The sequence below is a fragment of the Pleurodeles waltl genome, chromosome 3_1 (assembly GCF_031143425.1).
Source record: "Pleurodeles waltl isolate 20211129_DDA chromosome 3_1, aPleWal1.hap1.20221129, whole genome shotgun sequence".
NCBI classification, from domain to species: Eukaryota; Metazoa; Chordata; class Amphibia; order Caudata; family Salamandridae; genus Pleurodeles; species Pleurodeles waltl.
In genome coordinates this window covers 712,710,168-712,731,470 of record NC_090440.1, presented here as the reverse complement: position 1 = coordinate 712,731,470, position 21,303 = coordinate 712,710,168, and the positions used below count along the sequence as shown (strand labels likewise).

Genomic DNA, 21,303 nt, shown 5'->3' with positions numbered 1-21,303 from the left:
CTAGGTGCCCCAAGGATACAACATGTTCTCCATTCGGATTACAGCCAAAGGATCCATTCCTGACGCAAACTGTGCCACTTGACCCTGCTGCGGGGCAAACCCTGAACCGGGGTTCATGCGTGTCCTGACTTTTCACCCAGTGCTGAAATTACACCTATTCCCCGTGCACCAACGCTGCAGGAAGAACACATTATCCTTTTGACTCTGAAGCAAATCTTCCATGACCTGTTCCGAAGTTGCACCCACCTTGACTGCTGACACAGCCCTATTTGGACTCAGGTGGGACTACCAACACATTATTTGGATCCAGAAAGCTATGATAGTGATGACGATTCCCCCAACTTATGAAAAAGAGAATGTATTGGAGTCAAGAAAGAAACTGACAGTGCACAGGGGTGGCAGCTATATTTGGCTCTGGTATCATTTCTGGTGCAGGATGCAGTGGACATATAGCTGCATGACTCCCCCTACCGGCGCGCAAGGGAATTGCTGAGAAAAATCCACAGATCAAGTGTGGCATCTGGTGTATTCACAAGGGGGGGAATTTGCAGTTAAAGTATCCACCAGAAAGAGCATCACCCAAGGTAAGTTATTTGTTCTTTTTGCAAATATTTTAAGGCCATCTTGCATACTTTGTGCTTCAGTGGTCCTTGATGCACAAGTATTATAGCATTAATATAGCCATGTAACCCTATCAACTATTACCACTAAGTGCTACTGATATTGAATTTTTTTAAAGAGAGCAGAGGACATTCCCCAGACACAATCCCCATGACGCAAATTGTTACTGAGAGCAGTGCAGCTCTGATGGGACAGCTGCTAGAAAACTGGCAAAAGTGTGCAAAATAATAACTGAGGGGGACAGCAGTTACAATACCACTGGCACTGGTGGGTATAACCACATGGTTGCTCTCAAATCCACACTGTATATCTACGACAGGGATGCAGCTTGAGAACTTTTGGCTGCAGAATACAAAAATAAAATCGCTAATAAAGACAGCAGCCCTGCAAATTGAAATGGTGGGCAGCACTCAAATATATCTGGTATCAGAGACATACTCTCTAAGCCTCTTTTTAACATTCCTTCTCACTTTACATAGAGCAGCACCCTCAGTGTTTCTTGGTCACAAATCTGAGATGTTGATCACTTTGAAGATGCCCAGGTGTCACAGTCCGTATCATCCTAATGTGTGGCCTGGCCTTAGTGGTTTTGTCGTTGATAAAATTGTATGTTGAATATTTGATTCTGCCATTTTTAGATATTTATTCCATACATGTTAGTACAATTATGGGCATGATTTGGAGGAGCGTGAAACGGACAAGCTGCCAGAAAGCAGAGTAGAACATTGTTTATTTTTATACCACTTAAGATGTCAGGCATGCGAGCTGTGGAGATGCGTTCAGATTCATTTTCAGCTGTTCCATAGTCTGGAGTTGACAATGGGAAATATTGTAACAGAATAGCCATGGAAGTAAGAGGAATTGATCACTAACTTATCTGGTGGAGCTTACTTAATGAAGACCAGAATAGCAACAAACATTGACGGATACATCTTAATTTCCTGCCAAAATCTTTCTTCCTCAGTGTAGCTTTTCACTTAACAGTAGTGTAAGGAAATGCCTCCTTGGCATGGTTGCCCCCTGACTTTTTGCCTTTGCTGATGCTATGTTTACAATTGAAAGTGTGCTGAGGCCTGCTAACCCGCCCCCAGCACCAGTGTTCTTTCCCTAACCTGTACTTTTGTATCCACAATTGGCAGACCCTGGCATCCAGATAAGTCCCTTGTAACTGGTACTTCTAGTACCAAGGGCCCTGATGCCAAGGAAGGTCTCTAAGGGCTGCAGCATGTCTTATGCCACCCTGGAGACCTCTCACTCAGCACAGACACACTGCTTGCCAGCTTGTGTGTACTAGTGAGAACAAAACGAGTAAGTTGACATGGCACTCCCCTCAGGGTGCCATGCCAGCCTCTCACTGCCTATGCAAGTATAGGTCAGTCACCCCTCTAGCAGGCCTTACAGCCCTAAGGCAGGGTGCACTATACCATAGGTGAGGGTACCAGTGCATGAGCATGGTACCCCTACAGTGTCTAAACAAAACCTTAGACATTGTAAGTGCAGGGTAGCCATAAGAGTATATGGTCTGGGAGTCTGTCAAACACGAACTCCACAGCACCATAATGGCTACACTGAAAACTGGGAAGTTTGGTATCAAACTTCTCAGCACAATAAATGCACACTGATGCCAGTGTACATTTTATTGCAAAATACACCCCAGAGGGCACCTTAGAGGTGCCCCCTGAAACTTAACCGACTGTCTGTGTAGGCTGACTAGTTCCAGCAGCCTGCCACACTAGAGACATGTTGCTGGCCCCATGGGGAGAGTGCCTTTGTCACTCTGAGGCCAGTAACAAAGCCTGCACTGGGTGTAGATGCTAACACCTCCCCCAGGCAGGAGCTGTAACACCTGGCGGTGAGCCTCAAAGGCTCACCCCTTTGTCACAGCCCAGCAGGGCACTCCAGCTTAGTGGAGTTGCCCACCCCCTCCGGTCACGGCCCCCACTTTTGGCGGCAAGGCTGGAGGGAACAAAGAAAGCAACAAGGAGGAGTCACTGGCCAGTCAGGACAGCCCCTAAGGTGTCCTGAGCTGAGGTGACTCTAACTTTTAGAAATCCTCCATCTTGCAGATGGAGGATTCCCCCAATAGGGTTAGGATTGTGACCCCCTCCCCTTGGGAGGAGGCACAAAGAGGGTGTACCCACCCTCAGGGCTAGTAGCCATTGGCTACTAACCCCCCAGACCTAAACACGCCCTTAAATTTAGTATTTAAGGGCTACCCTGAACCCTAGAAAATTAGATTCCTGCAACAACAAGAAGAAGGACTGCCTAGCTGAAAACCCCTGCAGAGGAAGACCAGAAGACAACAACTGCCTTGGCTCCAGAAACTCACCGGCCTGTCTCCTGCCTTCCAAAGAACTCTGCTCCAGCGACGCCTTCCAAAGGGACCAGCGACCTCTGAATCCTCGGAGGACTGCCCTGCTTCGACGACGACAAGAAACTCCCGAGGACAGTGGACCTGCTCCAAAAAGACTGCAACTTTGTTTCAAGAAGCAGCTTTAAAGAACCCTGCAACTCCCCGCAAGAAGCGTGAGACTTGCAACACTGCACCCGGCGACCCCGACTCGGCTGGTGGAGAACCAACACCTCAGGGAGGACCCCCGGACTACTCTACGACTGTGAGTACCAAAACCTGTCCCCCCTGAGCCCCCACAGCGCCGCCTGCAGAGGGAATCCCGAGGCTTCCCCTGACCGCGACTCTCTGAAACCTAAGTCCCGACGCCTGGAAAAGACCCTGCACCCGCAGCCCCCAGGACCTGAAGGACCGGACTTTCACTGCAGAAGTGACCCCCAGGAGTCCCTCTCCCTTGCCCAAGTGGAGGTTTCCCCGAAGAAGCCCCCCCTTGCCTGCCTGCAGCGCTGAAGAGATCCCTTGATCTCTCATTGACTTACATTGCGAACCCGACGCTTGTTCTAACACTGCACCCGGCCGCCCCCGCGCCGCTGAGGGTGAAATTTCTGTGTGGGCTTGTGTCCCCCCCGGTGCCCTACAAAACCCCCCTGGTCTGCCCTCCGAAGACGCGGGTACTTACCTGCAAGCAGACCGGAACCGGGGCACCCCCTTCTCTCCATTGAAGCCTATGCGTTTTGGGCACCACTTTGAACTCTGCACCTGACCGGCCCTGAGCTGCTGGTGTGGTAACTTTGGGGTTGCTCTGAACCCCCAACAGTGGGCTACCTTGGACCAAGAACTGAACCCTGTAAGTGTCGTACTTACCTGGTAAAACTAACAAAAACTTACCTCCCCCAGGAACTGTGAAAATTGCACTGTGTCCACTTTTAAAATGGCTATTTGTGAATAACTCGAAAAGTATACATGCAATTGAAATGAATCAAAGTTCCTAATGTACTTACCTGCAATACCTTTCAAACAAGATATTACATGTTAAATTTGAACCTGTGGTTCTTAAAATAAACTGAGAAAAGATATTTTTCTATACAAAACCTATTGGCTGGATTTGTCTCTGAGTGTGTGTACCTCATTTATTGTCTATGTGTATGTACAACAAATGCTTAACACTACTCCTTGGATAAGCCTACTGCTCGACCACACTACCACAAAATAGAGCATTAGTATTATCTATTTTTACCACTATTTTACCTCTAAGGGGAACCCTTGGACTCTGTGCATGCTATTCCTTACTTTGAAATAGCACATACAGAGCCAACTTCCTACATTGGTGGATCAGCGGTGGGGTACAAGACTTTGCATTTGCTGGACTACTCAGCCAATACCTGATCACACGACAAATTCCAAAATTGTCATTAGAAATTGATTTTTGCAATTTGAAAAGTTTTCTAAATTCTTAAAAGACCTGCTAGGGCCTTGTGTTAGATCCTGTTTAGCATTTCTTTTAGAGTTTAAAAGTTTGTAAAAGTTTGAATTAGAACCTAGAACTAGTTGTAGATTCTTAAAAAGTATTCCAACTTTTAGAAGCAAAATGTCTAGCACAGATGTGACTGTGGTGGAACTCGACACCACACCTTACCTCCATCTACAGATGAGAGAGCTAAGGTCACTCTGTAAACTAAAGAAAATAACAATGGGCCCCAAACCTACCAAAATACAGCTCCAGGAGCTTTTGGCAGAGTTTGAAAAGGCCAACCCCTCTGAGGGTGGCAACTCAGAGGATGAAGATAGTGACTTGGAGGGAAATTCCCCCCCTCCAGTCCTACTTAGGGAGAGCAGGGCTACTCAAGCCCTGACTCCACAAATAATAGTCAGAGATGCTGGTTCCCTCACAGGAGGGACCAACAACTCTGAAATCACTGAGGATAACTCCAGTGAAGAGGACATCCAGTTAGCCAGGATGGCCAAAAGATTGGCTTTGGAAAGACAGATCCTAGCCATAGAGAGGGAAAGACAAGAGATGGGCCTAGGACCCATCAATGGTGGCAGCAACATAAATAGGGTCAGAGATTCTCCTGACATGTTGAAAATCCCTAAAGGGATTGTAACTAAATATGAAGATGGTGATGACATCACCAAATGGTTCACAGCTTTTGAGAGGGCTTGTGTAACCAGAAAAGTGAACAGATCTCACTGGGGTGCTCTCCTTTGGGAAATGTTCACAGGAAAGTGTAGGGATAGACTCCTCACACTCTCTGGAAAAGATGCAGAATCTTATGACCTCATGAAGGGTACCCTGATTGAGGGCTTTGGATTCTCCACTGAGGAGTATAGGATTAGATTCAGGGGGGCTCAAAAATCCTCGAGCCAGACCTGGGTTGACTTTGTAGACTACTCAGTAAAAACACTAGATGGTTGGATTCAAGGCAGTGGTGTAAGTAATTATGATGGGCTGTACAATTTATTTGTGAAAGAACACCTGTTAAGTAATTGTTTCAATGATAAACTGCATCAGCATCTGGTAGACCTAGGACCAATTTCTCCCCAAGAATTGGGAAAGAAGGCGGACCATTGGGTCAAGACTAGGGTGTCCAAAACTTCCACAGGGGGTGACCAAAAGAAAGGGGTCACAAAACCTCCCCAGGGGAAAGGTGGTGAGACAGCCAAAACTAAAAATAGTAAAGAGTCTTCTACAGGCCCCCAAAAACCTGCACAGGAGGGTGGGCCCAGAGCCTCTTCACAAACCAATCCTGGGTACAAGGGTAAAAACTTTGATCCCAAAAAGGCCTGGTGTCGAAACTGTAGTCAGTCTGGACACCAAACTGGAGACAAGGCCTGTCCCAAGAAAAGTTCCACTCCAAACTCCAATCCAGGTAACACTGGAATGGCTAGTCTCCAAGTGGGATCAACAGTGTGCCCAGAGCAAATCAGGGTCCACACTGAAGCTACTCTAGTCTCTGAGGGTGGGGTGGATTTAGCCACACTAGCTGCCTGGCCTCCTAACATGCAAAAATACAGGCAGCAGCTCTTTATTAATGGGACAAGTGTAGAGGGCCTGAGGGATACAGGTGCCAGTGTCACCATGGTGACAGAGAAACTGGTTTCCCCTGGCCAATACCTGACTGGAAAAACTTATACAGTCACCAACGCTGACAATCAGACTAAAGCACATCCCATGGCAATGGTAACTTTAGAATGGGGAGGGGTCAATGGCCTGAAACAGGTGGTAGTCTCCTCAAACATCCCAGTAGACTGTCTGCTTGGAAATGACCTGGAGTCCTCAGCATGGGCTGAGGTAGAACTAAAAACCCATGCAGCCATGCTGGGTATCCCTGAACTGGTGTGTGTAAAAACAAGAGCACAATGCAAGGCACAGGGTGAAAAAGTAGAGCTGGAGTCTGGAAAAATGGCCCAGCCTACCAAGAGAAAAGGAAAGTCAGTTGGGAAACCAACTGCAACACAGTCAGAAAAAGAGAACCTCTCTTCTCAGGAAGAAGTTCTGCCCTCTGAGGGAACTGAGCCTTTGGAGCTTGAACCTTATCAGGTTGAGCTCTTAGGCCCAGGGGGACCCTCAAGGGAGGAGCTGTGTAAGGGACAAGAAACCTGTCCCTCTCTTGAAGGCCTTAGGCAGCAAGCTGCTGAAGAGTCCAAGGGCAAGAAAAATGGAACACATATGGTCTATTGGGAAGATGGACTCCTGTACACTGAGGCCAGAGACCCCAAACCTGGTGCCACTAGGAGAGTGGTAGTGCCTCAGTCGTTCAGAGAGTTTATTCTGACCTTAGCCCATGATATTCCCCTTGCTGGGCATTTGGGACAAACCAAGACGTGGGAGAGGTTAGTCAACCACTTCTACTGGCCCAATATGTCCCAGAAGGTTAAGGAGTTTTGCCTCTCCTGCCCCACCTGTCAATCCAGTGGTAAGACAGGTGGGCACCCAAAGGCCCCCCTCATTCCACTTCCAGTGGTGGGGGTCCCCTTTGAAAGAGTGGGTGTGGACATAGTTGGTCCACTGGAACCTCCCACAGCCTCAGGAAATATGTACATCCTAGTAGTAGTGGATCATGCTACTAGGTATCCTGAAGCTATTCCCCTTAGGTCGACTACTGCCCCTGCAGTAGCCAAGGCCCTCATTGGTATCTTTACCAGAGTGGGTTTCCCTAAGGAGGTGGTGTCTGACAGAGGTACCAACTTCATGTCAGCATACCTAAAACACATGTGGAATGAGTGTGGAGTGACTTACAAATTCACTACACCATACCATCCACAAACTAATGGCTTAGTTGAGAGATTCAACAAGACATTAAAAGGCATGATCATGGGGCTCCCAGAAAAACTCAAAAGGAGATGGGATGTCCTCTTGCCATGTCTGCTTTTCGCTTACAGAGAGGTGCCACAGAAGGGAGTAGGATTCTCACCCTTTGAACTTCTGTTTGGCCACCCTGTAAGGGGACCACTTGCTCTTGTTAAAGAAGGCTGGGAGAGACCTCTTCATGAGCCTAAACAAGACATAGTGGACTATGTACTTGACCTTCGCTCTAGAATGGCAGAGTACATGGAAAAGGCAACCAAAAACCTTGAGGCCAGCCAACAGCTCCAGAAGTTTTGGTATGACCAAAAGGCTGCACTGGTTGAGTTCCAACCAGGGCAGAAAGTCTGGGTTCTGGAGCCTGTGGCTCCCAGGGCACTCCAGGACAAATGGAGTGGCCCTTACCCAGTGCTAGAAAGGAAGAGTCAGGTCACCTACCTGGTGGACCTGGGCACAAGCAGGAGCCCTAAGAGGGTCATCCATGTGAACCGCCTTAAGCTCTTCCATGACAGGGCTGATGTGAATCTGTTGATGGTAACAGATGAGGATCAGGAGGCAGAGAGTGAACCTCTCCCTGATCTTCTGTCATCAGACGCAAAAGATGGCTCAGTAGATGGAGTGATCTACTCAGACACCCTCTCTGGCCAACAGCAAGCTGATTGTAGGAGAGTCCTACAACAGTTTCCTGAACTCTTCTCCTTAACCCCTGGTCAGACACACCTGTGTACCCATGACGTGGACACAGGAGACAGCATGCCTGTCAAGAACAAAATCTTTAGACAGTCTGACCATGTTAAGGAAAGCATTAAGGTGGAAGTCCACAAGATGCTGGAATTGGGAGTAATTGAGCGCTCTGACAGCCCCTGGGCTAGCCCAGTGGTCTTAGTCCCCAAACCTCACACCAAAGATGGAAAGAAAGAGATGAGGTTTTGTGTGGACTACAGAGGGCTCAATTCTGTCACCAAGACAGATGCTCATCCAATTCCTAGAGCTGATGAGCTCATAGATAAATTAGGTGCTGCCAAATTCTTAAGTACCTTTGACTTGACAGCAGGGTACTGGCAAATAAAAATGGCACCTGGAGCAAAAGAGAAAACAGCATTCTCCACACCTGATGGGCATTACCAGTTTACTGTTATGCCCTTTGGTTTAAAGAATGCCCCGCCACCTTCCAAAGGTTGGTGAATCAAGTCCTTGCTGGTTTGGAGTCCTTTAGCACAGCTTATCTTGATGATATTGCTGTCTTTAGCTCCACCTGGCAGGATCACCTGGTCCACCTGAAGAAGGTTTTGAAGGCTCTGCAATCTGCAGGCCTCTCTATCAAGGCATCCAAATGCCAGATAGGGCAGGGAACTGTGGTTTACTTGGGCCACCTTGTAGGTGGAGGCCAAGTTCAGCCACTCCAACCCAAGATCCAGACTATTTTGGACTGGGTAGCTCCAAAAACCCAGACTCAAGTCAGGGTATTCCTTGGCTTGACTGGGTATTACAGGAGGTTTGTGAAGGGATATGGATCCATTGTGACAGCCCTCACTGAACTCACCTCCAAGAAAATGCCCAAGAAAGTGAACTGGACTGTGGAATGCCAACAGGCCTTTGACACCCTGAAACAAGCAATGTGCTCAGCACCAGTTCTAAAAGCTCCAGATTATTCTAAGCAGTTCATTGTGCAGACAGATGCCTCTGAACATGGGATAGGGGCAGTTTTGTCCCAAACAAATGATGATGGCCTTGACCAGCCTGTTGCTTTCATTAGCAGGAGGTTACTCCCCAGGGAGCAGCGTTGGAGTGCCATTGAGAGGGAGGCCTTTGCTGTGGTTTGGTCCCTGAAGAAGCTGAGACCATACCTCTTTGGGACTCACTTCCTAGTTCAAACTGACCACAGACCTCTCAAATGGCTGATGCAAATGAAAGGTGAAAATCCTAAACTGTTGAGGTGGTCCATCTCCCTACAGGGAATGGACTTTATAGTGGAACACAGACCTGGGACTGCCCATGCCAATGCAGATGGCCTTTCCAGGTTCTTCCACTTAGAAAATGAAGACTCTCTTGGGAAAGGTTAGTCTCATCCTCTTTCGTTTGGGGGGGGGAGGGTTGTGTAAGGAAATGCCTCCTTGGCATGGTTGCCCCCTGACTTTTTGCCTTTGCTGATGCTATGTTTACAATTGAAAGTGTGCTGAGGCCTGCTAACCCGGCCCCAGCACCAGTGTTCTTTCCCTAACCTGTACTTTTGTATCCACAATTGGCAGACCCTGGCATCCAGATAAGTCCCTTGTAACTGGTACTTCTAGTACCAAGGGCCCTGATGCCAAGGAAGGTCTCTAAGGGCTGCAGCATGTCTTATGCCACCCTGGAGACCTCTCACTCAGCACAGACACACTGCTTGCCAGCTTGTGTGTACTAGTGAGAACAAAACGAGTAAGTCGACATGGCACTCCCCTCAGGGTGCCATGCCAGCCTCTCACTGCCTATGCAAGTATAGGTCAGTCACCCCTCTAGCAGGCCTTACAGCCCTAAGGCAGGGTGCACTATACCATAGGTGAGGGTACCAGTGCATGAGCATGGTACCCCTACAGTGTCTAAACAAAACCTTAGACATTGTAAGTGCAGGGTAGCCATAAGAGTATATGGTCTGGGAGTCTGTCAAACACGAACTCCACAGCACCATAATGGCTACACTGAAAACTGGGAAGTTTGGTATCAAACTTCTCAGCACAATAAATGCACACTGATGCCAGTGTACATTTTATTGCAAAATACACCCCAGAGGGCACCTTAGAGGTGCCCCCTGAAACTTAACCGACTGTCTGTGTAGGCTGACTAGTTCCAGCAGCCTGCCACACTAGAGACATGTTGCTGGCCCCATGGGGAGAGTGCCTTTGTCACTCTGAGGCCAGTAACAAAGCCTGCACTGGGTGGAGATGCTAACACCTCCCCCAGGCAGGAGCTGTAACACCTGGCGGTGAGCCTCAAAGGCTCACCCCTTTGTCACAGCCCAGCAGGGCACTCCAGCTTAGTGGAGTTGCCCGCCCCCTCCGGTCACGGCCCCCACTTTTGGCGGCAAGGCTGGAGGGAACAAAGAAAGCAACAAGGAGGAGTCACTGGCCAGTCAGGACAGCCCCTAAGGTGTCCTGAGCTGAGGTGACTCTAACTTTTAGAAATCCTCCATCTTGCAGATGGAGGATTCCCCCAATAGGGTTAGGATTGTGACCCCCTCCCCTTGGGAGGAGGCACAAAGAGGGTGTACCCACCCTCAGGGCTAGTAGCCATTGGCTACTAACCCCCCAGACCTAAACACGCCCTTAAATTTAGTATTTAAGGGCTACCCTGAACCCTAGAAAATTAGATTCCTGCAACAACAAGGAGGACTGCCTAGCTGAAAACCCCTGCAGAGGAAGACCAGAAGACAACAACTGCCTTGGCTCCAGAAACTCACCGGCCTGTCTCCTGCCTTCCAAAGAACTCTGCTCCAGCGACGCCTTCCAAAGGGACCAGCGACCTCTGAATCCTCGGAGGACTGCCCTGCTTCGACGACGACAAGAAACTCCCGAGGACAGCAGACCTGCTCCAAAAAGACTGCAACTTTGTTTCAAGAAGCAGCTTTAAAGAACCCTGCAACTCCCCGCAAGAAGCGTGAGACTTGCAACACTGCACCCGGCGACCCCGACTCGGCTGGTGGAGAACCAACACCTCAGGGAGGACCCCCGGACTACTCTACGACTGTGAGTACCAAAACCTGTCCCCCCTGAGCCCCCACAGCGCCGCCTGCAGAGGGAATCCCGAGGCTTCCCCTGACCGCGACTCTCTGAAACCTAAGTCCCGACGCCTGGAAAAGACCCTGCACCCGCAGCCCCCAGGACCTGAAGGACCGGACTTTCACTGCAGAAGTGACCCCCAGGAGTCCCTCTCCCTTGCCCAAGTGGAGGTTTCCCCGAGGAAGCCCCCCCCTTGCCTGCCTGCAGCGCTGAAGAGATCCCTTGATCTCTCATTGACTTACATTGCGAACCCGACGCTTGTTCTAACACTGCACCCGGCCGCCCCCGCGCCGCTGAGGGTGAAATTTCTGTGTGGGCTTGTGTCCCCCCCGGTGCCCTACAAAACCCCCCTGGTCTGCCCTCCGAAGACGCGGGTACTTACCTGCAAGCAGACCGGAACCGGGGCACCCCCTTCTCTCCATTGAAGCCTATGCGTTTTGGGCACCACTTTGAACTCTGCACCTGACCGGCCCTGAGCTGCTGGTGTGGTAACTTTGGGGTTGCTCTGAACCCCCAACAGTGGGCTACCTTGGACCAAGAACTGAACCCTGTAAGTGTCGTACTTACCTGGTAAAACTAACAAAAACTTACCTCCCCCAGGAACTGTGAAAATTGCACTGTGTCCACTTTTAAAATAGCTATTTGTGAATAACTTGAAAAGTATACATGCAATTGAAATGAATCAAAGTTCCTAATGTACTTACCTGCAATACCTTTCAAACAAGATATTACATGTTAAATTTGAACCTGTGGTTCTTAAAATAAACTGAGAAAAGATATTTTTCTATACAAAACCTATTGGCTGGATTTGTCTCTGAGTGTGTGTACCTCATTTATTGTCTATGTGTATGTACAACAAATGCTTAACACTACTCCTTGGATAAGCCTACTGCTCGACCACACTACCACAAAATAGAGCATTAGTATTATCTATTTTTACCACTATTTTACCTCTAAGGGGAACCCTTGGACTCTGTGCATGCTATTCCTTACTTTGAAATAGCACATACAGAGCCAACTTCCTACAAGTAGTGACAATAAGCCTTTCTTAACCCGTGGCCCGCAAATGCGGACCCATATAACCTCTAGCCATTATTTTCTTCCAGTAATCGTGAGCTAAACAACTATAAAAAGACATTTCCTCCTAGGTGGATAATAGTTCCATCAAGTAACAAAAACTGCATTCATTACATCTACTGTATTGCCTCCACAATGTATTTAATATATGTATTAATTAAAAAAGAAATGCTTAAAAAATAATCGTAACCATTTAAAAGTTTTTACTTCGAAGCAGATAGCTAGTTCAGGTTGTGGCATGTGTGAATGTGCACAGTCTCTGTTCGCATTCAAACACGCTCCGATCAAAACTACCAACCAGCTTCTCTCTAGAACATTTTGAATTGCTCATGATTTTCTATAAAAATATATCCATCTGCACAGTTCTAGAGCCTACATGTTTTAAGGCCTCAGTGATCTGTGCCTGTATACGTAGTAGACTGCCCAAAAGGGCATTCTAGATTCACCCATCAACTGCTTTACATGAGCAGGTACTTGCAGACTCCAGTTACATACACTTGTATTGAAAAAGAGGAGCATGCACTTGTGAGCATAGCTGAAATACTCCCACAGGCAGCGTATCACTTCCTAGTAGGCATCTGGATCTCTGGTATAATGGTCTTCTAGCTTTTATGCAATCACTGTCTTGGTCAGTGTCAAACGGGTTACTACGTCTGGCCCACCACTTCTGCTGAGAGCTCCCTGTTCACTTGATTACTTGATTGTGAATATGGCCTGGATATTTTACTTTTGCATAGTTGCTCTCATATTCAAACATGTAACTGCAGAAGAAAGTAGATATCTTGGCGTTCATGTAGGGTATAGTTGTTCATGAAACATTTTTTTTTTTTTTAAATCTCTTTTTAAGTTTTCTATTTTCAATGAACAACCTACATCAACCATAAACATGTGGCACCACGTTGCATGGGCATACAAGTTTCTCAAAGCATTATTAGCATGCGTCGCATATCTCTTCTCATTTTCTCTCCCGAAGCAGATCGGAGTCTTATGGATCAACGTTCGTCGTGGCATAATCCCAGCCTGTATTGTGACATCAATTGTTTACTTCATCAGCCCACAATCCTTATCTGCTCCAGATCTTCTGTTTATGGGGACAGCCCCAGGCCTCGTACTTAGGGAGCTTGAGTATGCAGTGTCTGTCCATGCCACGTCTCCATTGAGCCAAACTGGGAGGTGTGGCTTTCCTCCAGTCCTGAGCTATGTAGTTTTTTCCCCCGTGTTAGTCTGCATCTTAGTTGCTCCTTCTTGGCTCTCGTGAAGCCCTCGTCATATAGTATGTTTAGTAAAGCATTATTTGCGCTCAAGTCTAGTGGTCATTTCAGTGTCACCTAAAATACGTGGAATATCTCTTCCTAGATGTACCTGAGTAGTAGGCAGCCCAAATTGTGTTATTTAATTCACCCTCATTTGATCGACATCTAAGGCACTCCAGTCCTGGACATTGCTGGAAGCACCATAGTCAGAACTAGGGCATACTCAATTTTAACTCGAAGGCATTAACGTACGGTAGATCATCTAAGCCCAATAGGTTGGGTGCATTGGTTTGTCTGAATTGGAAGTATCAGTAGAGCTCTGTTTGGAAAAGTCCAAATTCTTCTTTAATGTCCAAGAAGGATTTTAATATGCCCTCCATCACTAAACAGAGAAATCCAGAGACAGATTCATCCCTCAAAGTCCTCCAAAGAGGTGACTTTTGGTAAGATAGTGTCAACCCACAAGGGAATTTGGCCTGTCACTGTATCGGATCCTTACCAGATTATCCAGGACCTTCCACATTTCTGCCACCACCCTCGCCTGTACAGGGACTCCTGGCAGGAGTTTTATTCCATGTAGGAATCGGATTGAGGAACCGTTGCCCATAACTCTTCCATATATGCCAGATCTGTAACAGGACCTATTTGAGGAGAATACATCTACTCATTCATAACAATCAGGTTTGTGGCTCTGGCGTCTGGTACAGGACTGCTGATTGCTAGGCCCCAGTCAAACGTAGATTTGAAACACTTGACATACGAAACCTGAGGGTGACCACCATTCCGCAAGAAAGTTTGCAGTAGGGACTTCTGAGTGTGTAGAAGCCCACGCTGGAGTGTAAAAGTTCTATAGTATGTACAGGCTTTTAGAAAGGACTGTCATTTTCGGTAGCAAAATTCTACCTGACATTGATAATGGCAGACATCCAACTTTGTGTCTTTTTGCGTAAATCTTCCAGCAATAGGGAAAATGTTGTAAGTGTGTGCTATCTCTGCCAATGTATGTAATACTTTGTGTGTTCACCAGAATGCCTGTGACCTCTACCCAAGCCATATAGCTGTCTTCGGAACATAAAGGGAAAACCTAGTTTTTGACCAACTGACTTTCAGTCACAAGTAAGGGCCAAATTCCTCTATTATCTGCATTGCTACAGGACCTGATCTCAGTGGGTGCCTGTGTATTCTTTGTGTTTTATTGTTGCGATACTAATTGTATAATTGATGCTGAGGTTCCTGGCTTCCTGTTGTGAGGCAGTTGGCCCGCAGAAGTCCTAGCCACTAGTGCAGCTGGTGAAGAAGTACCTACTACACTGGTTCACAAACCTAAATATTGTTTCAGATTGGCTTGCATACTAGGACTTGATCATCTTAGCTTTTGTAACATTTATCATCTGCCAGTATAATATTATTCTAAGGACATTAATTATTATTTAATTTTTTTGCACAGAGATTATTTTCTTCACTCATTTAGTCGATTAACCATGTAGTAAATGCACCGAATACAAAGTCTGATACCTTTGCATCCATCTCTACTGGGTATAACACATGAAGAGCATCCAACTAAGTTTTAGATGCGAGTACTTAGTACACTGAGCCAGGCCAGTGTGGGAGTGTTGTTGCCTTAGACAATGAATCTACCCCATGAAATCCACCCCAGTTTCGTAGTATGGACTAATAGAGATGTGCTTGCTCGTTCACCTGCTGATCTGTGCATGTTCATTTCTTAAAATGAATGCTTAAGGAAAGTTGTCTTTCTATACTATTTGAGCAATGTTGCGTAACATCACTGCTACCCCGAGACAGTTTGCCCATTTTTTGTTGTTAGGATTTCAGTTCTGAGGCATATCCTGTCCCATGGAGGCAAACGAGTGAGCAGGTAGCCAGCTGTGGCATGATAGCTTGTGTTCCTTAATGTTGGGAGAGGCAGCCACATTTTAGACCCTTCCTGTGCACATATCTTGGCTAAATATCCGATCTCTGAGATATATTATTCCACAAATTTCAGAAAATAGCTCTTGATATTTTGAAATTAACATTATTTTATTATTTGGACGTTTGTTGCACAGCTCAGCGTTCACATTTAGAAAACAACATTTGAAACATAAAGTGTTATCAAAGTGCAGCGTTTGTGCACTTCTGCTGCCACCACTGTGAGCTCTGTTGCTTCATGAATGGCATTGTTACAGGCGTTAATGCTTTGTAATGTCTGTCTATGGTGCTTTTGGGATGCAGTGGGATGAATCCTACTGCTGCCTGATCTCCTTGTGGAATGCTTTATCCACGGACCAATAGCGCGTGCTGTATTTTTCTCAGATCCCTCTGATCTTGTGATTCCTCTTTATGTAGGTGTCCGTGACTACATACATATTGTGGATCTGGCGAAAGGTCATGTTGCTGCTCTGAAGAAGCTGGAGGAAAACTGTGGCTGCAAAGTAAGTTGTGGTTGTGAATTTGTTCATTGTTCATCGCTGTCCTAGAATATTAAATCAGTTAATTTTTTCAGAGCTTCACCCTCCCCTAACACCATAGTGTTCCCTCAGAGCCCTGTGCTTTCTGATACAGTGTTCTGACATCTGCGCGGAATCTCATTTCAGTGATCTGGTCTTTCTTTGCAGATCTATAACTTGGGGACAGGCACTGGCTATTCTGTGCTCCAGATGGTGAAGGCTATGGAAAAAGCGTCTGGTAAACAGGTAAAGACTAAGAAGTTGATAGCATTGAAAATATACTTTCCGTAATGAGCTTTAAGAGGGGTTCTGTGTTGCAATTGTGGTCTTTTGTATGAGGAAGGTGTTTTATTCTGGCAAATCATGATGCTATCACACAAATGCTATGTGATGGGCTTGTGCAGCTGCCATGCTTTTGTCTCTGCAGCCTCTGTGTGCAGTTCCAAATCATGTATCCGGATCTCTGCAACTTCTGTGCACGTTAACACATCATGATATGGTCCCCTGCATTCTCCCTACACTGGTTTTTGTCATGAGTCCAAGCCCATAGAACTTGAGTGCATAATTCACACTCGTGATGCGCCCCCGTAAGTATTAAAATAAATCTTATCTCCCTAGTTGAGCCCATGGAGCACGAGTGCACAGTTCACACTCAAGCAATGCAGCTGAAAGTATTAAAGCAAATTTATCACCCCAGTTAACTACAGACATTACAAAGCAACTCTGAACTGTGGCTGGCAAAGTTCAAGGTCCAATGCAAAAAGAACAGATGATGGACGGAATGCTGAACAATATCAAACATTCTCGCCCATTCACAGATCTGGGCCTAAAGCCATATTTTTTTTATTTTTTTAGCGCAAGGTCCAAACACTCATCAGATAAAATTGAACTTATTTTTTGAATTATTTGTGTGATCAGGCTCCCCATAAGGAATCCCCAATATTGTGCCAGCATCCACCACGTTTCTTACGAGGAGAAAACATTTTCTAAAAAGACAGCACCCTTTGCTTACACAGCTATTCTTAAATTAATTTAAATGTTTATTTTGAGTCCTGTGTTAATTATGAAATTAGTTAACCTGGTGGCTGATAGTAAAGTGCTCAGTGTTCTATTTTGCCAAACATTGATGGCAATTAACTAACGTTTTAAAGCAGTCTGGGTTCTTAATGTGATGCAATATTTAAATAGGGCTCTCGTTTTATGGTATCTATTTTTTGACATTTTCATCTTTAGTTATCTATATTTATTTTTTGATAATTTCATATGTATTTGTGTATATTTTGTCTTTAGAGTAAACAAGAAGCTGCAACGGCTATAGTTCCACATTTATTTAACTAATAAAAGTATACTCTCATTTGAATGCCAGCATGTTCTAGAAATTTCCAGTGCAATGCAATCATCTCAAACACTTAAACTGGAGAACAGCTCAAAAATATGTACATTTACAGTTATATAAGCTTTATTAGGAAATGGTTTTTCTTTTGTGTTTCTCCTCTACCTTTCAGTTTTACCAGCTACTGACCTGCCACCTATGATTGACAATAGAAAGATTTGTCCAAAATACTACTTATTTCCTGTATTTCACAACATTAAAAAATAAATACAGACAAGAAAATAGTTGTTTTTCTGTTTGTATTTATCTGTAAATATCAGTAAAAACTGAAAACTGTAAGCCTTATATATAAATATGGAATTATCTTGTTAAACACTCGTGAATTGAATGAAGGTTTTTATAAAGCAGAGGCTAAAAGACCGGCCTGACCTGGTGCACTTAAAATATGTATTTGCAAAGCATGCTCAGCTGCTCAGAAGCCAGATTCAAAGCCAAAAATTGAGTGCTTGAATTCAACTATAGTAGGAACTAAAAGTCCTACTTATCTGTCTTCATTTTATATAAATGGAAGCCAGGGAAATCTAACTTTTTGTACATGTGGAATGCAATGGTGTCCTGCCACCACCAAAGCCTTCTGTCTCTTAAGTACTTTAAGTAAGAAACTAGGCACAACTAGCTCAAAGATGCTGTTTTCCCACACTCTGGGCCTCATTACGACCCTGGCGGCCGGCGGTAAGCTGGCAGTAACACCGCCAACAGGCTGGCGGTGTTCTGCCAGCTATTATGACCGTGGCGCAATAGCCATGGCCATACCACTGGCCCCTCCAACATACCGCCAGGCTTCTGCCTGGAGGTGGGCAGCAGTGCAAGCACCGCTGCCCCGGGGATTATGAGTTCCCGACCGCCAGCCTGACAACGGTGGTAAACACCGCCATGAAAAGGCTGGCGGTAAGGGGGACTTGGGATGCCCCTGGGGGCCCCTGCACTTGGCATGGGCAGTGCAGGGTCCCCCAGGCATAGCCCCGTCGCGTATTTCACTGCCCGAATTTCAGTCAGTGAAATGTGCGACGGGTGCTACTGCACCCGCTGCACATCAGCATTGCCGCCGGCTCTATTACAAGCTGGCAGCAATGTTGATGTGACTTTTCCCCTGGGCCAGCAGACGGTAACAGTTTTACCGTCCGCTGGCCCAGCGGAAAAGTCATAATAGGGAGCCAGGAATACCGCCGGCACTGGCGGTATTTTGGCTCCCGCAGCCTCGGCGGTCTTTTTAAAAGACCGCTGAGGTTGTAATGAGGGACTTTGTTTTTAGTAAAGCTATTGGCGTATTGTGTGTGTGTGTGTGTGTGTGTGTGTGTGTATATATGTATATATATGTTCGGTGGCATGTGTAGCTGCAGAAACATGAAATGCATGAAAAGGCATGAAAAGCACAGATTTGAGCAGGAAATAAGTATGGTTGAGCCAGACCATACGTAAAGGAGGTTGCATATCCAGAAAGAGACTGGGAAAATACAAACTCTTCCTCCAATTAAAACAAAAAGAAAGCTGGCATTTCAAGAGTCAGAAATGCAGCCAAAGGCGAAGGTGGCCAGAGAAAGAAACACCACCACCAAGTTTTTCTCTACAACCTTCCCCACTACACTCACCACAGTTGTCTCCGGTGGGAACACCTCCTATGCATTCACCTACGCATACAGGGATGACGCAGGATGATCCTGATGCATGGGACTTGTATGATGCACCAGTATCAGACAACAGTCCGGACTGTTACCCAACAAAGCCGTCACCTCCAGAGGACAGTACTGCATATACGCAAGTACTATCAAGGGCAGCTACGTTCTACAATGTAGCAATGCACTCTGAGCCAATAGAGGATGATTTCCTGTTCAACACCTTGGCATCCACCCACACTTCCTACCAGAGTCTGCCAATGCTCCCGGGCATGCTCAAACATGCAAAACAGGTATTCCAGGAGCCAATCAAAGGAAGGGCTATCACGCCTAGGGTGGAGAAAAAATACAAGCCTCCCCCAACGGATCCTGTGTTTATAACACAGCAACTTACACCAGACTCTGTGGTTGTAGGAGCAGCAAGAAAGAGGCCAAACTCTCAATCGTCAGGAGACGCTCCACCGCCTGACAAAGAGAGTAGGAAGTTTGACGCAGCGGGCAAACGAGTGGCAGCACAGGCAGCCAATCAATGGCGGATCGCAAACTCACAAGCCCTACTTGCTCGCTATGACAGGGCACACTGGGACGAGATGCAACACATTATACAACACTTGCCTAAAGAACACCAGAAACGTGCCCAGCAGGTTGTGGAAGAAGGACAAGCAATTTCCAACAACCAAATAAGGTCCGCATTAGACTCGGCAGACACGGCAGCACGAACGGTCAACACTGCGGTAACCATTCGCAGGCATGCATGGTTACGAAGCTCTGGATTCAAGCCAGAAATCCAACAAGCAGTGTTGAACATGCCTTTTAACCAGGAACAATTGTTTGGGCCAGAAGTGGACACAGCAATTGAAAAATTAAAGAAGGACACGGACACGGCCAAAGCCATGGGCGCGCTCTAATCCCCTCAGGGCAGAGGCACATTTAGAAAGCCACAATTTAGAGGGGGGTTTCAAATGCAAACACCAGAGCCTTCCACCTCGCAAACCAGACCCACCTATCAGGCACAATACCAGAGGGGAGGTTTTTCGTGGCTCATATAGAGGTGGACAATTCCCAAGAGGAAGGGGAAAGTTCCAGACACCTAAAACAAGCCAAACCAAACAGTGACTTCAATGTCACAAAACCCCAACACTTAACACCAGTGGGGGGGAGACTTACAGCATACTATCAAAACTGAAGACACATTACTACGGACGCATGGGTCCTAGCCATTATCCAACATGGTTATTGCATAGAATTCACAAATTTCCCACCAGATGTGCCCCCAAGGGCACACAATATGTCCAAACAACACTTAGACCTATTACAACTAGAGGTCCAAGCATTATTACAAAAACAAGCAATAGAGTTAGTACCCAACCATCAGAAAGGAACAGGTGTCTACTCACTATATTTCCTAATTCCAAAGAAGGACAAAACGTTAAGACCTATATTAGACCTCAGAACACTGAATCTCTTCATCAAGTCGGATCACTTCCACATGGTAACACTTCAAGACGTGGTTCCCTTACTAAAAAAGGAGGACTACATGTCAACGTTAGATCTCAAGGATGCCTACTTTCACATACCCATCCATCCTTCTCACAGAAAATACTTAAGGTTTGTAATACACGGCGTACACTAGCAATTCAAAGTGTTACCGTTCGGGATAACAACAGCCCCAAGGGTATTCACAAAATGCCTTGCAGTAGTAGCCGCTCACATAAGGAGACAGCACATGCACGTATTCCCATACTTAGACGACTGGCTAATAAAAACCAGCACTCAACAACAGTGTCTTCTTCACACGCAATACGTTATAGAAACTCTACACAAACTAGGGTTTTCTATAAATTACCAGAAATCACATCTGCAGCCATCCCAAATACAACAATACTTGGGAGCAGCACTCAACACTCAACACACAAAAAGCGATTGCCACTCCAAGTCCACAAAGGGTCCAAGCGTTCCAAAATATAACATCAAGCATACAGCCAAACCAACACTACCCAGTAAGGTTTGTAATGAAACTTCTAGGCATGATGTCTTCATGCATAGCCATTGTCCCAAACGCGAGATTACACATGCAGCCCTTACAACAGTGCCTAGCAAAACAATGGACACAAGCACAGGGTCAACTCCTGGATCTAGTGTTGATAGACCGCCAGACACTCTTCTCGCTTCAATGGTGGGACCCTATAAATTTAAACCAAGGGCGGCCATTCCAGGACCCAGTGCCTCAAGATGTGATCACAACAGATGCTTCCATGATGGGGTGGGGAGCACACCTCAACAAGCACAGCATACAGGGACAATGGGACAATCAACAAAAACAACTCCACATAAATCATTTAGAACTGTTGGCAGTGTTTCTAGCATTAAAAGCATTTCAACCACTAATAGCCCACAAACACATTCTTGTCAAGACTGGCAACATGACAACAATGTATTATCTCAACAAACAAGGAGGGACACACTAGTCACAACTGTGTCTCTTAGC

At 46.3% G+C, this 21,303-nt stretch overlaps 1 protein-coding gene across 2 annotated transcripts in view; it reads left to right on the top strand.

Annotated features, from left to right (window-relative positions):
• Positions 1–21,303, top strand: part of GALE (UDP-galactose-4-epimerase) — an 87,163-nt gene that overhangs the window by 50,699 nt on the left and 15,161 nt on the right. For both annotated transcript variants that reach the window (XM_069223455.1, XM_069223456.1), the window contains exons 8-9: positions 15,709–15,794; positions 15,978–16,055. In XM_069223455.1, coding sequence (XP_069079556.1) covers positions 15,709–15,794; positions 15,978–16,055 — 164 coding nt within the window. The remainder of the gene's footprint in view (positions 1–15,708; positions 15,795–15,977; positions 16,056–21,303) is intronic.